General features: G+C 39.8%; 1 protein-coding gene across 1 annotated transcript in view; it reads left to right on the top strand.

Annotated features, from left to right (window-relative positions):
- The first annotated feature begins 3,869 nt into the window (after positions 1-3,869).
- Positions 3,870-21,351, top strand: part of acss3 (acyl-CoA synthetase short chain family member 3) — a 67,637-nt gene continuing 50,155 nt past the window's right edge. The window contains exons 1-8 of the mRNA XM_080886019.1: positions 3,870-5,032; positions 7,589-7,733; positions 8,396-8,584; positions 10,124-10,258; positions 11,909-12,049; positions 12,735-12,815; positions 13,088-13,183; positions 15,535-15,686. Coding sequence (XP_080742145.1) covers positions 4,716-5,032; positions 7,589-7,733; positions 8,396-8,584; positions 10,124-10,258; positions 11,909-12,049; positions 12,735-12,815; positions 13,088-13,183; positions 15,535-15,686 — 1,256 coding nt within the window. The 5' untranslated portion in view covers positions 3,870-4,715. The remainder of the gene's footprint in view (positions 5,033-7,588; positions 7,734-8,395; positions 8,585-10,123; positions 10,259-11,908; positions 12,050-12,734; positions 12,816-13,087; positions 13,184-15,534; positions 15,687-21,351) is intronic.

Raw genomic sequence — 21,351 nt, 5'->3', positions numbered from 1 at the left:
TTCACTTCAAATTGGCTGCTATATCTAAAACATTAAATAAATTTAACGTACCCCTGTTGTATATCATTTAAATTCCATTCTCAGCACTTTTAAATATTTAACAGCTTCCTCTGCATTTGAATTAAACAGTTTCTAAACTTGCACGCTTCTTACAAACACATAGTCCTTAAGTAAAAGCAAGTTCAATCCACCAACAGTCCCACACAGCTGTGTGCAGATGCAAAATAGTGGTGAGTGGTAGGCTGCAAGGACGGTTTGAGAGGGCGAGGGCTTAGAGAGCACACAGAAAGAGGGCACGGCGAGATTACAGGCTTCCATCTATATGGGCTGGAATACAGGTCTGCTTTTTTTTTACGAGGTTGGGATTATGCTGCACTGGTCTTTAAGCCGCAAAGCTGCAAGTGAATTGATTTCTGAAATGCCTCCACTTCCACGGAAGGAGATGCAAGAGGCCATGTGGACAGGGCAAATACAGACGGCTGGACTGTTTGCCTAGCAGATCAAAGCTCAGCGCATTAGCCAGTGTGCAAGTTCTATTTGTATCTTCAATTCCCATCAGTACCCATTCAAATTGAATTCAACAGGTAAGGTCATATGGGCATTTGGGGAAAAATTGGAACCTTATTCCTTTTCCTGCCACACATTCGTAAAAAAGATCAATATCACTCACATGGCTTTGATAAAAGGCTAATAAAATCCGTAAAGGTTAGATTTTGTTTGGTTGACTCAGAGAGTAAAGCTTTTATAAAACAGTAGCTCGAATATATCCGACTGTGGTTTTACGGTGAGGGAAACAAGTATTTCACTAAATGATAACATGGGTTTCATTTCCAGGTAACAACTGCTTATTAAAACAGGCCATTATTAAATTTGTCAACCATCGACTCCAATCCTTGTGCCGCACTGACTGTGATCCATCCGGCATGCCACAGTGGGAAAAAAAAAAGATGAAAATTTCCTGTTGAGCGATAACGTCTCGAAAATAAAGTATTTATTGGATATTTTGTGTTAGGATGACAGGCTGCTTTTCCACAGCAGCTGGGTTGCTTATATTGCTCCATCAGACGGTGCCAGGCAGATAATGAAAAAAACATCATCTTGAAAAACGTGTGACAGATAATTCTTTAAAATTGTATTTATTCCTTAACGAGACAAGTTGATGCAACTAATTTCCTGTGTATGAACAACCAAGTGAAAGATGGAGATGCGCATGCACTTCTCCAGGCTGTTGTGTAAACTATGAATCTCACAGTTAAAGTTTTGTTTTAAGGCAAGTCAAGATGCACTTTTGTGAGTGGGTCTCAAAGTTTGGCCAAACTTTGGATGTGTGGATAACCGGGGGGGAGGAAGTAGAGTACCAAACTGATCCTTGTTTTGAAATAACCGAGAGTTTGTTAATCTGCTGTTCTTCCGTTCATATGACAGAAAATCATCTTTCTTCTTTATTGTTAATATCTGCTAAGAAAAAAAGACAGTTGTGGGACATTTACACTCAATGGTCACTTTATTAGGTACATCTATTCAACAGCTCATTAACACAAATATCTAATAAGCCAATCATATGGCAGCAACTTATTGCATTTAGGCATGCAGACAAGGTTAAGACAAGGTTCAAACTAAGCATGGACAAGAAAGGTGATTTAAAGTGACTTTAAATGTGGCACGCTAGCTTGTACCAGACGTTGGTCGGAGTACTTCAGAAACTGCTGATCTACTGGGATTCTCCCCTTACATCCCCTTCCTTGATTTCTGCTGCATCATTCAGATGGTAGGATCAGAATTTGGTGCAAACAACAAGAAAGCGTGGATCCATCCTGCAATAGCTCAGCTTCTTGGTTGCGTCTGATGGTGTGGAGGATATTTTCTGAGCACTCTTTGGGCTGCTTAGTACCACCTGAGCTTCATTTTAACATAACAGCCTACCTGAGTTTTGTTGCTGACCATCTCCATCCCTTGATGATCATAGTGTAAACAATTTCTGATGGCATGCTATCTGGACCGAAATCTTTGATGAATGTTTATTCATATTGAATCTATGCCATGAAGACAAGAGTTCTGAAGGCAGAAAGAATCCAGATACTCATGAAGTGTACTAATCAAATGGCAGGTGAATGTAATTGGCCTTCTGAAGTCAGGCAGGCCAGCACACAGAGAACCCCACCTTCAAATACTATATCGAACAAAGCCTGTCACACTGATTGTGACCCACTTCGGCAGCACCACTATGGGATTTAAACCTCTAATACAGAGTGTGAAACATATGGCCTGTCAGCTATAATCTGCACATTAAAAAGCCCACTGCAGTGGACAGCTCTGCAGAGACAGAAAGATGAAAACAGAAGAGAAAGAAGGGACATTATAAAGTGCTCGGTGCACTTGAGAGTTCAAACTGAGCTGTAGGTGGCCCATGGACAGAAACAAATTTGGCACCCAAGCTCTAACAGACTACTGACTTCAGGGAAACAGCACCAATTTACTTTGTCAAGTAGTAATGGCTGATTGTGTGACGGCATCATAATTCCATCCTGATGCTTTCTGCAAACTGAAAACATGAATACATCCCAATGTATATTGAGCTTTGTCAAAGCCTTGAAATATACCTCAGTCCAACTTCATCTCATCTCCTCTTTTATCATGAATGCACTAAGAGCATAATTAACAAGGGGTAATGGCTTTCACCTTTATTTATTTCCTGTAATGACTGGGTGCCTCTAGTATTTTGTATATGAAGCAATTGCTGAAAGTAAATTCACTCAGCTCTAATAAACCGCTATGAAGTATCACTCACTTAAAACCATGAATGATATTGACTGAAATCATTCGTTAGTCTTTCTGACAACTGCATCTAAAACCCATTCAGAATGTAAAACAGCGATCATTATCTTCAAACGAATTTGATTTTCAAACTGACACTGCGGGCTAGAGTGATGAATCATTTTTCCATCGGTTTCTGAAGGGCAGTCGGCTGATTTCTGCTTTAAAACATTCGCACTCATCACATCAGGGTCTGATTAGCCTGTGAAAGTGGTTAATAGATAGTGGTCTATGCACATAAGGTGCCAGAGAGAATGATACATATTCAGCCAACACCATCTACTCTATATATATATATATATATATATATATATATATATATATATATACATACACATATATATATATATATATATACATACACATATATATATATATATATATATATGGCAGTTCCTTGCTGTGATTTAGTGAGACCTTTTGGCCAAACAAATTATAGCATGAGAGGAGAAAGCATGGTTGAAATATGATGAGATTTGAATCAATACTTAATTTAAAACTGAAAAAGAAAGAAAATGATAGTTCTGTTATGCTCAAATACCTGGAGGATAAGACGTGCAGGTGATGGGTGTAAGAAGGCATCAATCAGTTGCTGATTACTGATATCTTTTGCCAGCTGGGATAAAGATTTAACTTTTTATTCCCCCCCCCCCCCACTTTTACTGAAATGGTGACAAGTGTCATAGAGCCAGTAGCTGCAATCCAACTCAAGTTGACCACCTCTGGTGGAAAGTAGTGTTGTGCCACAGTGCAAATTTTAGTATCCATCTGATACCATGGGGCTTTTTGAGATGTAAACAGCAATGTAAATGTTCCTGTCTCTAAAGGATCTCTCTGTGTTTAAATGTGCTGTAGAAGGCTATAAATAAAACAGAAGTCACAGTCAACACAAGAAGGTCCAGATACTTTTCATAGCGCACGTTTGAGGTATATTTTTTCATTACCAAAAATAATCTATGTAAGACATCAGTGGACTACACACTAAACACACAGGATTTAAAGAAAGTATCGATCTTATAATGCTGATATCGTTCTGATACCAATAACGAAACTATCATTGCACCACCTATACTGGACAGTTCAACTGCTCAGCACATATAAACATAAACAGGTGATCTGAAATATCTGATGGATGAGTTATTTAACGAGGGGCACACTTCTTCAAGGGGTCAGCTGTATTATGGGTATTTACCAGTGATAGGGAAAGAAGTGCATGAGGCGGCACAATCTGAGAGGACAAAGAGCTGCTGCCGCTGCTCATGTGCTGTGATTGTATTGGAAAATCGGCTTAATGAAAGATGCAAATATTCTTAAGGCTTTTAAATGACTCTACACGAGTAATTATTCCCATTAATACCCATAAGCAAACAAATGAATGCACGCCATGATCAGTTTTAGCAGATGTGGGGCTATTTGCATTTTTCCACTCAAGGGGGAGTATTGATATTACCTCGAGGACAATTAAAATTTAATGATGCTGGAAGTAAACAAAAATAAATAAATAAGTAAATCCGGTGGACAGGAGGTACAGTTGCTATCAACAATGTTCCTCTCTTCTTTGCACTGCACGGCAGAATTCTTGCTTAAAGTTAGAAAAATGTCTTGGGATTATTTTCCACCCAAAATAGTTGGTTTAAGAAAGCTGCGGTGGAGCTTATGTGTTGTGTAATCACGCTGACTGTGTTTTAAAATCCTCCTGCAGCATCAGCTACATCCAGTTCATAGTTCACAGCCTTCCCTGAGGCACTTGTTAAGAATTTCTGCAGAAGTCCTCTGCCTTTAAGCGGGCCCGGATGACGTCGCTTAGCATTGAACTCTAGAAGCGGGCTCCAAAGCTGCACACAAAAACAAGAGGGACGCGGGAAAGCAGCGTGGAAGTTCAAAAAACGCCCCCAGCAACAATGCTTCTCAGGGTAAAACACTCAGTCCAGCGCCTGAATAACTGCGCTCCTGTCCTGCGGAAGAAGACACTCGGGAGGTTTGCTTGGACTCTCTGTGCAGCAGCAAAGCGAAATGCAGGTGAAGCATCTGGGAGTTTTAAGTCGCACTTCCCCACGCAGTGCTGCAGAAAGCATGCGTCTGATGCTGCGTACAGCCGAGTCTTCGCGGCGGCCAGGGACAACCCTGAAAAGTTTTGGGCTGACGTGGGGCGCGACATAAACTGGTTTGAGCCGTGGAGTAAAACTCTGCACGTTGAGGATCCGGTGTTCCCAAACTGGTAGGTTTCAGTGTGAACTACACGTGAACTGCAGAACAGCTGGTGTTAAATGTTGTGTGGGCGAGTTGGAATGAAACGTGGTAAACAACCTGTGCGTGACCGCCACCTCTCTCATGAGTGAACTCAACGCGTTCTCTCATGTATGATAATATCCCATAGAGAGGACACACGCCCTCAATAATCTCATTACCCTGAAGGTGTTATTTGCTTAGTAATGAATAACTTTTGGACAACTCACATAGAAACCACGATATTGTGGTTTATTTTCTCTTCATCCAGCACACATAGCTTCCTCATTTTACTCTTTTATGCGCGTGACTGTACGATTAACAACTGGATAACCTGGAGGGTTGTCCTGTTGTGAGTGGTTGGTTTAGGAAGGGGAAACGTCAGCTCTGTTATGATTGGTTATTAAGTTGTTAGCGATCCCTGGAGGAACGCCTATTTCTTCTGTGATTGGTAGTTTTGCTGAGAGCCAATGGGTGACGCTCAGGAACTGTGTGGACTTCAAACGGCTCTGCTGTTGATGGAAAGTCTATGGAATCGCGTTGACCCCAGAAAACAAACCACATTTTTGCTTATTGCACTATCCTGGGTGCTGTTAACAGACAGCTGCAAAGTTCACTACCCAGATGATTATTTGAATCAGGTATTTAGAGCAGGGAAGTTCCCAGGAGAACCCCTATATGGTAACACTTTGAAAGCATTAATTGGTGGGATGTATATCTGTCTGGTATTAAATTATGACCACCTGCCTCCTTTTTTTTTTTTTTTATGGAGCCCCCTTTCGAAACAGAAATGTGGAGGCATGGACTCTCAGTAGGCTTGCATTCTTTTCATAGTGCATTCTGCTGCCAGCTGTTCACCAGGTAAAGAATGCACAGCACCCAGCCATCCATATGATGTAAAAGAAATTGTGACTCATCAGAGTCTGTTGTCCAGCTGTCCAGTTCTGATGCTCATGTCCCCCTTCTTCTTGGTTTCGGCAGTGGTTGGGGGGTAAGCATGGGGACACTGACTGGTTTTATGCAGCCATATATTAAAAAAAAAAAAACGGCAATCCACTGTGTATTCTGATACTTTTCTATGGTGACAGAATACAACATAGAAGGGAACTAGCATTACATTTTTTTTGGCAATTTGATTCTACAGCGTTCTTCTCCCATGTGCATCATTGAGCCTTGCCCACTCATGATGCTGTCACTGGGTCACCACTGTGTCTTCCTTGGACCATTTTTGAGAGTTACTGAAATGCAATTCTTTCCTTTTTACAGAGGGAACGAATATGATTGAACATTTAAGGCGGTTCCCTGTGAGAGTGAGAACAGTTAACTTAATGGGCATGTCAGTGAGGAAGGATGGTCCCCAAGATGAGGCTTGAGGAATAATTAGGAAATCAAGGGTCAGTCAAGAGTCAGAAGTATGATATATGTTTGGGTAAACAATACTGTGTGTACGTAGGTGATGATGATTGTATATGTGTGCATGTTGGGGGCATGGAGAGGATATTGTAATGGAGTACCAGACTGCACTAGTACTCCAAAAGTTGAGTACTATCCTCCCCCCGAAGCTCCAAAAAGTAGGATAAATATATATATATTTTTTTATCAAAGAAATAAAACACAAGTCGTTTCATCAGGTTGCTGCCACCTTAAAGGGTTAGTAGAAAAAAAAAAATTGTCTCAGAGCACCACTAGTTTTGGCCAAGCAGCCAACTAGCAACAATTAGATATGACAAAGTGTCAAATTCCCAGATTTTAAAAGCAATATTTTTTCTGTTAAATATTTAAAAGTAATATTTTCAGAACAGATGTTATGGTTTGGCCTGACATGTTCAGGGCATTTATTAAACAAACAAAAAATTGGAAACCATTAAAACTATCAAAGGATGTGAGGTGATTAATGTGGTTAGTTTCCTACGATGTGCAAAAGATAAATAAATTAAAAAAGGGTAATTATACCTGCATCCACAGTTAAAGATGTGAAAGTAAATTATAGGATGCTTACAGGAAAAAGAAAAAACAAAATGTAGCTGTAAAACAAAACAGCATGTGGCACAGCAGCCTGCACTGAGAATAGTATAAACTGAAATTCCTTTCTTTTTTCTTTTGTTTTGTGGGTGGAGTTGTCAGCTATACCATGGATCATAGGAAAAGAGAGCTGTCTGAATGTGCTGCAGTGAAAATGAAGGACACGGCCACCGTGTCTGTATGTCTATGTGGCTTCCAAAACAGCAGATCCCAGACACCATCTGCTCAACCTGCCTGCTGCTCTTTATCCATATGCGCAGTGCCAGAATGAGCTCAAACGATTGCCTTATCAAGAACATTGGTTCACTGTGTGCAACTGTCAAAAGCAGCTGCATATGTTTGGCTCAGGCTGGTTTTTTATTTTTTTAAAAATGAGCTCTAAACCAGGCAAAAACCCATATTATATGCTGGTAAAGATGCTGGCACATGACTGGTCACCTGAAATATGTTTGCTAACTATAGTATTGACATGCGTCTCTGTTCATGTGTCCGTTACTTGTTGTTTGAAGGTGTATGTCTCTGTCAGGTTTGTCGGCGGAAAGCTAAACATGTGCTACAATGCCGTCGATCGACACGTAGAAGGCGGCCGTGCAGAGCAGCCTGCGATCATATACGACAGCCCGGTGACCGGAACTAAACAGATCATCACTTTCAGGGAACTTCAGGACCAGGTAAATAGTTTTAATAAAAACCGAGCTTGCAGAATTGAACAGCACATGGACATAGATGGCAGTATGATATGACATTATTTTGCAGCATGAAACAAATTATGGGATTATGAGCATGTTAAAGTAGAAACTGTAATGCTCTCTGGACATTAAATATCAAAGAGTTGGCCAAGAGTTTTGTAGCATGACGGCTGGTTTGAACCATAATTAGCATATAGATAGCAAACAAAAGAGAAGAAAGAAGGGAAAATGACTGAGTCGATTGACATTTGGACCAATTATTCTGTTAAAACAACTCAATCTTTTTTTCTTTCTTTTTTTAAATGAAAAAAACTATTTGGGGGTCTTTTTGGCCCAAGGGCTTAATGACATTTAATGAAATTTAAGAGATACTGACTTTCTTTCTAGATTGTTTCCAACTGAAGCTAATTAGTAATTGGACCATGGATAAATTAAGCATTTCTTTCTACATTAATTATCCAACAACATATGCAGCATGCATAAGACTATTCCACCCTTGTTATCAGCTCTGCTTTGTGCTAGCATATTGGTTACGGTTGTTGTGAGCAGACATTTAAAAATAATTCATGCAGGAATTTAAGAAAAAAAGATTGGAAACTTAGAAAAAAATCTGTGCTTTGTCTCCATGTGTCTCTGCAATCCAGGTGTCCAGGTTAGCAGGAGTCTTGGTGAAGAATGGGGTACAGAAAGGAGACCTTGTTGTCATCTACATGCCCATGGTGCCACAGGCCATGTTCACCATGTTGGCCTGTGCACGGATCGGTGCCCCACACAGCCTCATTTTTGGCGGCTTCGCCTCTAAAGAGCTGTCTGTCCGCATCAATCACGCTAAGGTTAAGCGCTGCTTTTTCACCTTGTGCTTAAAATTGATCTTTTTTCTGAGCCTCAGCAACAGGGCTGCATGAACTGTATTATATCCGTACTCATTAAAAACCAGGGACGGGCTGAAGTTGGGCTAAGTCTTTGTTCATTTTCTGTATTTACATGAAGTAAGCAGATGCGGATCACTGCAAATACCAGTAATTGGACAATTCTGACTTTTATGTGCCATTAGCTAAAATACTTAAAGACATCTTAAATACTAGAGCCAGAAGAAAGGTGTCTTTTTTCATTTACAGTGCAAAGATCTCGCCTTTCCTTTCAGAACCACTGGTAATGATTTCCCTGGCGTCTCCAGTGAGATTTTATAATAATAATAATAATATGAGAATAGAAAAATTAATGTGGAAGAGACGTCTTTATACTACAAATGTGAATGAACTGCAGTGAGCATTGCTTTCTTTCTTTGCTTTCTTTCTTAGGGGACAATTAAGAGTAAACTACGACATTTTAACACAGAAATAAATGCTTATGCAGTTTAGCATAAAGCATGTAAATGGTAAAAAAAAATGGCCTGTATTTATATAGCGCTTTACTAGTCCCTAAGGACCCCAAAGCGCTTTACATATCCAGTCATCCACCCATTCACACACTGGTGATGGCAAGCTACACTGTAGCCACAGCCACCCTGGGGCGCACTGACAGAGGCGAGGCTGCAGGACACTGGCGCCACCGGGCCCTCTGACCACCACCAGTAGGCAACGGGTGAAGTGTCTTCCCCAAGGACACAACAACTGAGACTGTCCAAGCCGGGGCTCGAACCGGCAACCTTCCGATTACAAGGCGAACTCCCAACTCTTGAGCCACAATCGCCCCGTGTATTCTGTTGCTTTGCAGAACAAATTTGTTGTGAAATATTAATTTTGCATAACCTACCGAAACGAAACATAGAGAAGCTTTCAAGAGAATATAACCAATACTGGAACCAAAATGTGTTTGCCAAATAGGAGAAGTGTCCTTTACCGTTTTGGTCATGTACATTCCAAATCCAAGAATTAGGAACACTGAGATCTTGTGCAGAACCCTGAGTTTGTGAACTACATTTGACAGGACACCAGAGCAGACTTAACCTCCTAAGACCCGAACTCTTCCACGGCATGCATTTTTAATTTCTCTTTGATATTTGGGCATATTGGGGCCCGATGAACGTAAATACAAAGAATTACCAGATTTTTTTTTATTTTTATTTTTTTAAAACCTTTGTTTTTATGAAAAATAAGAGCCACATATGAGGATATTCGTTAAAAATTTTGATAGAACAGTAGCAGTATAATGTCCTCGTAAGTGGATATCAGGCCCTTGTAGAGCAAAATTGAGTATTTTGGTCTAAATAACCCAAAATGTGATGTCCACATATGTGGACGCCAGGTACTAGGAGGTTAAACCTGTAATGGCTCGTTTGGTAGAAAGGCAGAAAAATGACTGATTCATACCTGAGTGAGCTATAAGCTTGTTACACTTGAACCTAAATTCCCAAATGATCTGTTTTTCAGCCCAAGCTGTTGGTTACAGCCTCATTTGGCATCGAGCCAGGCAGAAGAGTGGAGTACATCCCTCTGGTGAAGAAGGCCCTGGAGATGAGCTCTCACAGGCCCACGAAAGTCCTCATCTACAACAGGCCAAACATGGTAAAAACCATAGCAAAAATGTTATTTTCCTTTTCCACAGTAAGCAGCAGCACACTTAATGACTCATTGAAATCATCGAAGGTGTCGGTCGGAGGCAGGGATTTTTGTGGAGCCTGCACTTCTCGGCTGTTGCCAGGTTCGAACTCAAAGGTATTTCCGTGCTGGCTTCAGCCTGGAGCCATTTTCAGCTGCTGCTCGGTGACGGCGAGCAGATGTTTGGTTCTGCTTCACTTTTATACAGACAACATTCAGCAGTGTTTAATTGACATGTTTGGTGAACTTAACATTTCCTCTAACGGAGATTGCGGAGTATTGTCGTTTCTTTACTCGAACTGAATTGCTACCATCCGTGCCTCTGTTTGAACTACTGCTCTCTAGCCCTGTGGTGAAATAAAATGAACATTGCACAGTTTATTTTATCTTGTTGCGCCTCTCTGGTCTTATCTGTCAGGAAAGGATCCGGTGAATTAAGAGCGCCCGTTTGGATTTTTGGGAGATTATATACATGTCGGACACAGGGAATGTGTATACAAGAAATTCACGGGCAGCTCAGTGCCATAAAAATCTGTGAACCACTACTTTAGATGGTTGCAGCTGCTTTGCAAATTATTGCATTCGGTAAGCTGGAGGTAGCTGTTCCGTAAGCGTTGTTAAATCAGCCAAGATGGTGCTCTGTCTGTGCTTTCAGTGAAGTGAGTAAAAAGTAATGCGCATAGGAGAGCTAAAATGTCTGTGGGAGATGTGCCTTTGCCTCAAGAGTCTGAGTGATATTGATGATGTCTTCATCTTGACACTCTTTTATGGAAGCCAAGGGAGGGGAGGGAAAAAAAAGATTTGAGGATTTCTTTATCCCTCCAAAAGTGATTAAATGTTAATGGCAGTATCAAAGAGACGTCTGTGTTTGAAATGAGAAGAAATGTCAGCGGCAGCAGATGTAAGGGGCAATAATCTATGACCTGAAATGATTGCTGCTTGCCAGATTGCGATGACAGATGGGAGTTGGAACATAATATAAATAAAGGAATATATATTTACTCAGCATGTGAGACTGACTCACTTCATAGGCAAGCAAATAAAGCAAGATGGTCAAAACCATCGGAGTCAGTTGAATTGATCCTCATAGTTCACACTCCGAGAGCTCATCTATGTGACACTTTGTGACAAATAAATAACTGGGAGATATGATCGGCTGCTTCGCGAGTGACTGTCTCATCCTGCGGCGATCGTAAAACGAGTCATTAGCAGCGGCTGAACTTCCACAGTTAGCAGGAGGAGGCTGTCGCCGAGCAAATGAATCGCGTTATCTTCGCAGATGTGAAAGAATCAAAATAAATGGCAAAATATGTTTGGCTGCATGCAGCATGCAGTTAGATCCATAAATACTTGGATGACGGCACAGTTTTTGTGTTTTCGCCTCTTTAGAATGCTACTGTGGATTTTAAGTCGAACAGTCGTGACATGATTTGAAGTGCAGTTAATCAGCTTGAATTCAAGAGTTGGATTAAACGTTGAGGGATTACAGCCATTTTTAACACAGTTCCCCTTTTTCAGAGTGCATTCAGATCCATGTGATTTATACCTGGGTGTGCTGCCAGGTACGTTAGATCTGGTGAAGACTGTATGTCATCTCTATTTTTCTTTATATTTCAGGAAAGGGTATCGATGAGTCGCGAGTTGAGCCTGGACTGGGATGAAGAGATGGCCACTGCTAGGCCACATGACTGTGCCTCTTTGCCCTCCAACCATCCGTTGTATGTACTCTATACATCTGGGACCACTGGGACGCCAAAGGTACTGGCAGCTATAACCATACACTCACATGCAGATGAGTTACAGGGTTTACTTTTAGCTGTGTTTGACTAGACGCTGCTCATTCTGTATGCAGCAGCTGTGTGACTCATCTGATCTTTGAGCCTGCAAAACAGTCCAGGCACAATCTAAACACCCCCAACATGACATAAATAAGACAGAAGTTTTCCAGAGTGTGAGCTGAACCTCTTGCAGGAGGAATTACCTGCAGGCAATTTCAAATGGAGGGGAAAAAAAGCCCTGGCTCTTTTCAAATAGCATCGTTTTGTCTTTGACCAACAGATGATATAAAATATCCTCCTGCTGGCTAGTTCCTGGGCTTAATAGTGCGGTTTTTGCCAGTTTTTTTTTTTTTTTTTTTTTTTCCTGTGCAATTTCCCATGAATTTCTCAGTTATTGCTGTAGGGAGACCATAACTTCGAGAAGGCACACTCAATAGCTGAGGATGTTAGGACACACTATTTTGCTCAGGAATGTTTAGACAGCGCTATTAACTAATAAAAGGTGGGTGCCGGTTTGAGACGCAGTCATCTAGAAACAAGCTGCCATCCCCTTTGGAAAGGCAGCGCCAAGTGGCTGGTTTAAAATTGATATTAAACCCGTGCTTCTTTGCTTAGTGCAGTACCTGCCACCGGTCTTAATGTTTTTCTTATCTCCCCCCTCCCAGGGTGTTGTGCGAGACACTGCAGGCTATGCTGTGATGCTGAAATGGACCATGTCAAATATTTATGGACTCAGTCCCGGAGAAGTAAGACTATAAAGCATCCGCTTCTGAGGTGGTGCCATGCTTAAGAACAAAGAGCATACAGAGACAGACTGCTCTCTGCTTGAAAAGACCTCTGACTACCATTTAAACATACAATAGACAATAATCCTACACTCAACTTGCGGTATTTCATTTTCACTATACAACTGGCTGTTCTGTTTACATTTATTATGCCTTTAAGTAAAATGAGTTTTTACTTAATTTTTCATGCATTTTTGTTGTGACAACTCGGTACATTGATCCCTTTTTGGCAGGTTTGGTGGGCAGCTTCAGACCTAGGCTGGGTGGTTGGCCATTCTTATATCTGCTATGGTCCTTTGCTACACGGTAACGGCACTGTTCTCTATGAGGTACGTACCTCCGAGTTTAATATCTCAAACTAACTACTGCGGTGTTAGATTACAACAGGAAGTGCCAGAATATGTGCAATAAAACCTTAAATGAACAATGTTCAGAGCTAAATAAGTTACACCTTTGTTGGCTCGACAAACTGAAGCCAGCCACTGTTGGTTAAAGACTACAGTTTATGTGGAGTGAAACTGAAGAAGTTCAAGATGTGGTGAACTGTGTGAACCTGTGTCCATATTTGACTCTAGCTGCTGCAGAGAAGCTGCAGCTCTGACTGTGCCAGACTTTTGCTCCTTTTATTGTTTGGTTATTGGTACCAGTCAGTTGAACACCAGCACATAGTCTACACCTTCCAACCCAGGTATTAAAGAGTTTTTAGTTTGCAGGATGCATTTGTTGGACTTGAGTCTTTAAATTTCCTGTGTTGAAGTTGTGGGAGAGCAGGTTGTCAATGCTCGTGTTTATGCCATCATTAATTGAAGCAGCCAATGAAAGGGCTGGGCAAGTTATCACATCTTAGAATTTTGCCTTCCGGCATCTATAGAAAAACAAGATATTGGGGATAAAAGGATTTACTCTTTTGCATTTATTTTTTTATTTTTTCCAATGCACACTCCTGTACTTTATAGCAGGCTGTGTTTGCACTTTCCTAAAACCTCAAACTCAGTCAGTTTATTTCGGTTTGAGACAAGAGAACTAAACAAGAGCCTTGAGCCAACAAGATCTTTCTGGAGGAAATGCACGTCGCATAGTTTCTGTCTAAGAATCATTAATGGTTGTCTGTGACTTTATTTGTCTCCAGATCTCACCCGGTCTGCTTTTGGCGAAATATGACAAAAAGCTCTGGCTTTGGCTCTCCATCTTCAGCCTCTTCTGCACCCACAGGTTTTCTGCAGTTTAGACAGGCCAGCATGAACTAACAGTTGCCTTTGCACGACACGCTATGCGGTCAAAAACACACTCCTTAGTCCGGGCCCAACTCCTGTGTGACCCACTGTCCACTACCTTTATTTTTTTTTTCATGTATTCTTTTGGTTCAAGGAAATCTCCTGTAAAAGGAGATGTTTTCAAGTTCAATAACAACAAAATGTGCTAACCATATTGATTGTGGTTAATATTTTTGCTGTACTTGAGCTACATTACCAAAACCAAGCTCAATAACACCACTAGATCGCAAGAAACTGCAAAGCAGATAAGCCATCCTTGTCTTCTTGGTCTTAAATTTTTGCAAAACATCTTTTCATTATAGAGAAACTGGGAGATAAGGTTGCAGTGGGAGGGACTGGTCATGGAAAAATAGGAACTTTAATAATATAATTATAACCTTGACGAAATGGCTCACACAGAGGGTTTTTATTAACATATAGCAATTTGTAATTAGTGTTGGCTTTATGATCAGTGTAATATCACATGATCATATGATCTGTGCATTTCTTTTTATCTTATTTCATGTGTTCTTGCTTAGCTCCTAAAACAGAGGATCTGTTGTATTAGTGCTTCATTATGGGCTTCTTTGGACTCCATGCATGCATCATGTGAATGTCACAAGCAAGCATCACATGGAGTTCTGTTTACATAGAGTGCATTGATGACTGCGCTTTTTTCCAGGCCCAGATTGTCCCTAAAATCAATTCCTGAGATTCTGCACTTTTCTTTGGCTTGAAATCTGAAGTTGTTTCTTTTTATACTTCAGCAAAGGATCAAGAAGGACGTGCGTCTTTCAGTGTAGTTCTTATGTATAGGGCCACCAATTACATTTGCACTCTGATATTCCCTCACCAGTTTGATGCAGCAGCGCTATTGGACGATGAATTAATTGGCCGTTCCTTAAATCAGTGTTTGACTTCGGTCACGGTGGTTGCTCCACATGGTTCTTGTTTCTAGCAGCCCATCTATCTTCAAACCCTTTATTTGGAGTGAAAATGACAGCCAGGACTCACTGCTCCTTTTATCCATTCTTATTCTTCCGCAGTTGTCTTCTCACTGTTGAGCTCACTTAGTTGAATACCAGGGAGAAAATAAAAGAGTGGAAATTGCTGCTGGAGACCTTTGCCTGCAGGCTTCTTGTGTCTTTATCTTTTATTCTAGACAGACAGTACTTCTGTAGTGCAACTGTGTTTTCATGCCCATGTGCCTGGATAGTCAATCTTCCTGTGTGCCTTGTTATTTTAAACAGCTGTTGTATAAATATTCATGTTTTGGAGTTTGCACAAATATTCCTGGAATGGTTTTAGGCAATAACAATAATCTGTGTAATCTCTGGTGTTTACTTATCATTATTCAAATTCCGATGATACACACGCCTTAATTAAGCTGTAAAGTAACAAGTTGTTGCTGCACTGTGTGATTCCAGGGAAAACCTGTAGGGACTCCAGACTCCGGGGCCTTCTTCCGTGTCTTGTCTGAACATGGAGTCTCTTCAATGTTCACAGCGCCCACTGCTATGCGTGCTATCCGCCAGCAGGACCCCCAAGCTACAATTGGAAAAAAATATCCACTGACCAGGTACAGAGCAACAAAATAAATGTTTTTGAATCAGTGGGGATTGGTGCTAAAGCAACAAATGGATGGATATGGAATTGAGATAAAATTCCTTTCTTCCTTCTTATGTGAGAATTTATTGTTTCTCTCATGTGTATTTGCAAAACAAAGCAAAGCAGCGTAGCGATGTTACTGCGTGACTGCAGTTATTTCTGACATGTTATACACCGTCTGATACAAAAGACTGTATGCTGAAGATGGTAGTAGGTTTTTATGGACTCATTTTGAAAATTTAAAGTTTTTTTGGTTGTTGTTTGTTTTTGAGACATAGCGATCATATCCAGGTACTCCGGCACAATCGAAAGACATGGTTAGGTTGACTGGCAGGACTAAATTGGGGAGAGGCGAGAATGTGAGAGGGAAAGACTGTCAGTACATATCTAGTCCTGCAACAGACCGGCGACCTGTCCGGGCTGTACTTGCCTTTTGTCCCATGACCTATAATAGCTCTTTGAGGACCTGCAGTTTGCAACATTTCTCAGTTGGTGTAATTTCACAGGATGTGAAATGCTGTGAAATAACCATGTTACAGCAAGCAAATGAGAAAAACCTCATTTAATCCAATGAAGGTAATTTCACAAAACGAAATGGCCTAAAAAGGTTAATAAATGCACTAAAGGAAGAGTTAAGTTGAATGTGAAGAGCTCAATAACTTTTCAGCCTTGGAGGTTTCAACTTGATTGTGATTGTAGTTATTTTTCATTTTCAACCCTAATGTTGATCCAAAACCTTAAGCCTAAGAACCCCATGCAAAGGTTTTTGGGGATTCTTTCTTTTAGCGTAGCCTCAGCCTGTAAGACTATGATCTTTGCCCTTATTATGATGGCTACATGGACTGAAACTGAGAGATAATTGCATATTATCTTGGGACTCTGACGAACCTGCTGGGTGAGAGAACAGCAGCTATATCCATCAGCTGTCAGTGGCAGAGGACTTTGAAACGCCAGGAGTGACTTGTTAAAGCATCTCATGGCTGACGGTTGTCCGCGCAGCCTCTCGTTAGTCTCTGGCCATCTGCTGATGCACAGCCCTCTCCCACCTCTGTTGCTCACAGTCTGTACCCTCAACTCGACCCGCTCGAGTGTTAATCACGATAGATAACAAGCAACAGCATCTCACTGACTGCAGCCCACCTGTGTTAAATCACTCTGCGTGATCAGGTGAAGGTCGTCTGTAGCTCCGAGTTAAAAACAAACATTTTTCATGGTATTAGTTTAACTTGGATTAAATGCTTCATGAGATTTTGTTAATTCTTTGGCACAGAGCGTAAAAATGTACGGGGGGTTTGTGTCAGTCTGTTCCGCAGTCTGAAAACGCCACTTAGCACACAATCATAAAGCAATTCTAAGTGGGAATGACCTATGGCCCTAGTGAATCATTCAGTAACTCTGGCATTGTGTGCTGAATCGACGATCTCCTGTTGTTCCCTGTGCTGAATGCATAGCACCTTTTTTAAAAGCTCTTTCTGCAGTCAGAGATGATTTTTCTGCTGTATTTTTTTTTTTGCTTCACATATTGTTGAAATCTCTCCTCTCAGCTGTGACCCTGCCACAATCAGTCATTTAGGCAACTGTTCCCGTGTACACTTCCTTGTTCTTAATGCATTTTTTCCCCTTGGCAGAAGCGCATTTGTAAAAGATTGCTGCAATTCCCGTTGGTTTTGAGCAAGACAATTTGCCATCATACACATGCTGCATTATAAAAGCAGCATTAAAACAGGGTTTCTTTGTGGTGCAGTCATTGTTCCAAAAAAGAGCTTTCATTCCAATCAAATCTGGCTTTTTGATGCTAATACAGTGAATTCAAAATGCTTTAAGTGTAGAAGGCTGTTAATCACAGTTTACGTGTCAGTTCAAATCTGTCTTGAGTGCTTAATTTGCTACACAAAAAGAAGGAAAGCTATTTTTTCACTTATCGTCAGTCATTATAAACACAATCCTGCATATAAACAGTCAGAATCTGTAGGGAAGATTTTTGATACCAAGATGATCTTTTGTAATCTGAGTAATGATCACAAAACATTTGAGGAAATCGCAGCTTCTTGAAATTTGTCAGCAGTTGTAAACAGTGTGCAGGCAGTCTTTAATCAGCTATCTGTTATTCATTATCTGGTTGTCTTGGCTCTACTAGAAGCCCTGAAATATTGGCTGCTGTCTCTGAAATCATTAAACTATAATCCATGAGTTCCCAGATTGATTTTTCTAGGCTTACATGCATATCATAATAGTCTGTGTATGTTGTCCCATCAAAATGCCTGTCTCGATGCCTGGGACGGGCTTTGTGATGTATTTTTTTTGAGCCGTGTTGTTGTGGTTGAAATCTAATCATTTATTTCTGTTAGCTTAGTATTTATATTTGGCTTCATGTAGCTTGTGTTTTTTTTGTTTGTTCTTTTGGGTTCCTCATGTCCTTTTGTATTATGCTTCAGTCTGTTCTTTGAATTTTTATTCTAGTGTATTTTCAATGTAAGGTTCTGCTTTTATTCTGGTTTATTTATTTTCATCATTACTTCCAGCAAGGACGTCATATTTCTGGTAGCAATTGTGTGCCTGTATGTCATCACTGTGTCAGTAAATAAGATGGCTCGAAAAGTTTTGTTTTTAATGATTAAACTTTACGGGGGTGTAGAGTGAGGTCATGTTAACAATCTGTTAAAATTTGGCTTGCATTGACCAAAGTGTTCAAGGTCAACTTAATGATTTATTTGTTAAAATGGACAGAAAGCCATATAACTTGGAAACTAGGATTCTTGTCTTGTCTTTATTCTAGTAGAATAACGATTAAGATTATGAAAGATTATTATGGCTCATTTTTTATTTTAAATTTATAGCAAATTATTTTTCTTTTTTTCTTTTTTTTCTTGTTTGTTTTTTGGGATCCTGCTCAACTTTTCAGTTCTTATATTTGAATTTGGATTTCTGTTATTATCTTCTTGTTATTCTCTTGTGACCTGATTTCTGTTTAGTTTGTCTTTTTAGAGAATAGTGCAGTTCTTCGTGTTTGGGGTTAGGATTGGTCTCCTTTATTTCCTGTTTCACTTTGTAGGTTTGTTCCATTTTAGTTTTACTTTCCAATTTCAGTGATTTCTTGCTTGTGTTCACCTGCTGTTCGTTGTGTGGGATTTAACCTCCTCATGTGTTCAAATTTGTGTCTGTGTATATAAATAGTCCTGTCATTGCATTGTTCAGAGTTATGTTGTACTAGTATGCTGTATATCTCTGGTCCAACAGTCCTCTTGTTTCTGTTTCATAGTACTTTTTGAATGTTTGGATTATTGTTGATCATACCTTCATGAATTCAAAGATTTTGGACTGGGTGTCTTTTGGGTTATCAGCAAAAAATGTTGATTTTATGCCTCCTGCATCGTGAACTCAGGTCCTTAAAAACAAACAATAATCATAATAGCAGATGATGAAAGCCCCGTCCTGTGAAATACAGAAGGATATGTCAGTGGTAACTTTAGGTTTAAATGTTTTTTAATGGAAGTAATAAAACCTTTCAGAAAACTCATGTAACTTTGTTACAAATGCATAGCTTCATGCCAGAGAAACCTCAAATACCCCTCGTACATCTGTGGATAATTGACTCTGAGATGCACAAGCACACCTCGTCAATGCGCTTGAGAAATATCATTTGTTACCATAGACGTGAAAAATGCATTGAAACTCTGTCTACAAGGGTGTCTGAAGCTGTAATGGCAGCAGCGCTCTCTATAAATGTAGTATGAAAAAAGGACCTGCCTCTTTGTCCCCAGTATCTTAACAGGAGAAAACTAAGTCATTGCTGAGAGCCTCACTGTCCAAAAGTGACAAAGTCCACTATCCATTGGATAGTGCTTTTTAGTACATAGTAAAATCTGGTGTTTTTTAAAGGTGGTAGTGTTTACAGTGTGTTTGTCTTTGATTAAAACAGATCAGTGGTTCCTAACATTTTTTTATCTAATGCTTCATCAAAACTTCATGTTCCAATGTGTTCAATTCAGCCAATTTTACATTTGATGTTGACTATTTTTCCTTTTAGGAATAATTTTAATTAACTATTTAATTCAGCCAATAGTTTAATTTGTTTACCTACTCTTTTGGCCAAAAATATTAAATAAAAAAAAATACACCTGCTAACTGTGCTTTTAGCTATTAATTGGCTTTTTTTTTTTACATACAGAACTTTAACTAGACATTTCAGGTGTTCTTTCAGTATATTTCTAACAATTTAATTTGTTAATTTTACATTGTTACCGAGCAGCTGTTACTGTTAGGTAACAGCTGCTCATCAGAGCTAAAGCTAATTATTTGTTTTTTGCTTTATTGGTTTTAACTATTGTGTATTAAATTTAGCTAACATTTTCTTTTGCTTATCTGTTATTTAGACCAACTCTTAACTGCTAGCCATACTTTTTTTTTTTTTTTTTTTTTTTTAAGTTTTCAGATCGTTATTTCAGCTCTATTCCCAGGTGGTTAATTGAATTTGTTCATCCAATAGGCAGTATTGAATGATGAGACCATAACAAGAGGCCAAACTTGCAGTAGCAAATCGACAAACACTGCAAAAGCATAGAAAATATGAGGGGAAAGGGTTAAATAAAACACAACTGGAGTAGAAAAAAACGACTTCAGAGGGTTTAGTCTTGCCCAAGGATAATTCGACATACACAGGGATCGAACCAACCTTTTGATTAGCTGACAACCCACTTTACCTCCTGAGTCACCTGTTACCTATTTATTTATTTATTTTTAAAGATTTCTTGGATTTCTTATGACTGTCTATTAAACTTACCTGTGTTTGTCCATTAATATTATCTAACTTCTAAACCTCCTCATGTCTATTTGCTTCTACAATTAAATTTCAGCTTTCATTATTTTAGATTGATACTTAAGCAGTACTATCATAGGGCAGTTCAAATTTATTTATATAACACCGAATCAGAACTACAGTCACGTAGTGTAATAGCTCAGGGTCACCTGCCTTAATGCTCAGCTTTCAGTTTAATTATAACATGATGCAGATACACTGCTGCATTGTTCAGTTGCAGCTCTGCACGTTAACATGTTCACAAAACAGAACACACACTTCAGGTGTATTTTCCTTTGATTAACTGTTTCTCATATCACATAATAAGCTTGGAGCATATTTGCGCTTTGTAAACTAAAACTCAACCTTGACAACAAAGAATGTTTCCTACTCTGTCTGCTTCAGGGTCAAACTGTATTGTAGCCTTATCTTTACAAAATAGCCAAGATAAATAGCTGTTGATGCCCTTAAGAGGGTCAACTTACCACTCAGAGCATGCATTCAGTGGCTACTTCATCAGGTACAACTCCTTGAGTGCAACCCCCCCCCCCCCCAACTAAATGGTAAGTCTTATAACTTCAATAAATTATTCAAATGAACAGGCAACACAATATTGTGTCATTATAAATCAATTCAGAAGCCTGCTTCATAGTTTGGATTGACAAATTAGAGCACTTTCAATCCTGAATCTATGGGGCAGTTTTGTGAAACTAAAGATGGTAGCTTTCCCACTCCTACCACTGAAGAGCCAATCACTATCCTAACATAGAAACATACATGGATTGGATATTTCAGTAGGTACACCTATTCAAATTGTCGTTCATGCAAATAACTAATTAGC

The sequence above is a fragment of the Rhamphochromis sp. 'chilingali' genome, assembly GCF_963969265.1.
Source record: "Rhamphochromis sp. 'chilingali' genome assembly, chromosome: 7".
Taxonomy (NCBI): domain Eukaryota; kingdom Metazoa; phylum Chordata; class Actinopteri; order Cichliformes; family Cichlidae; genus Rhamphochromis; species Rhamphochromis sp. 'chilingali'.
Note: the sequence above shows the minus strand (reverse complement) of the source record. Positions and strands in the feature narration are given on the sequence as shown.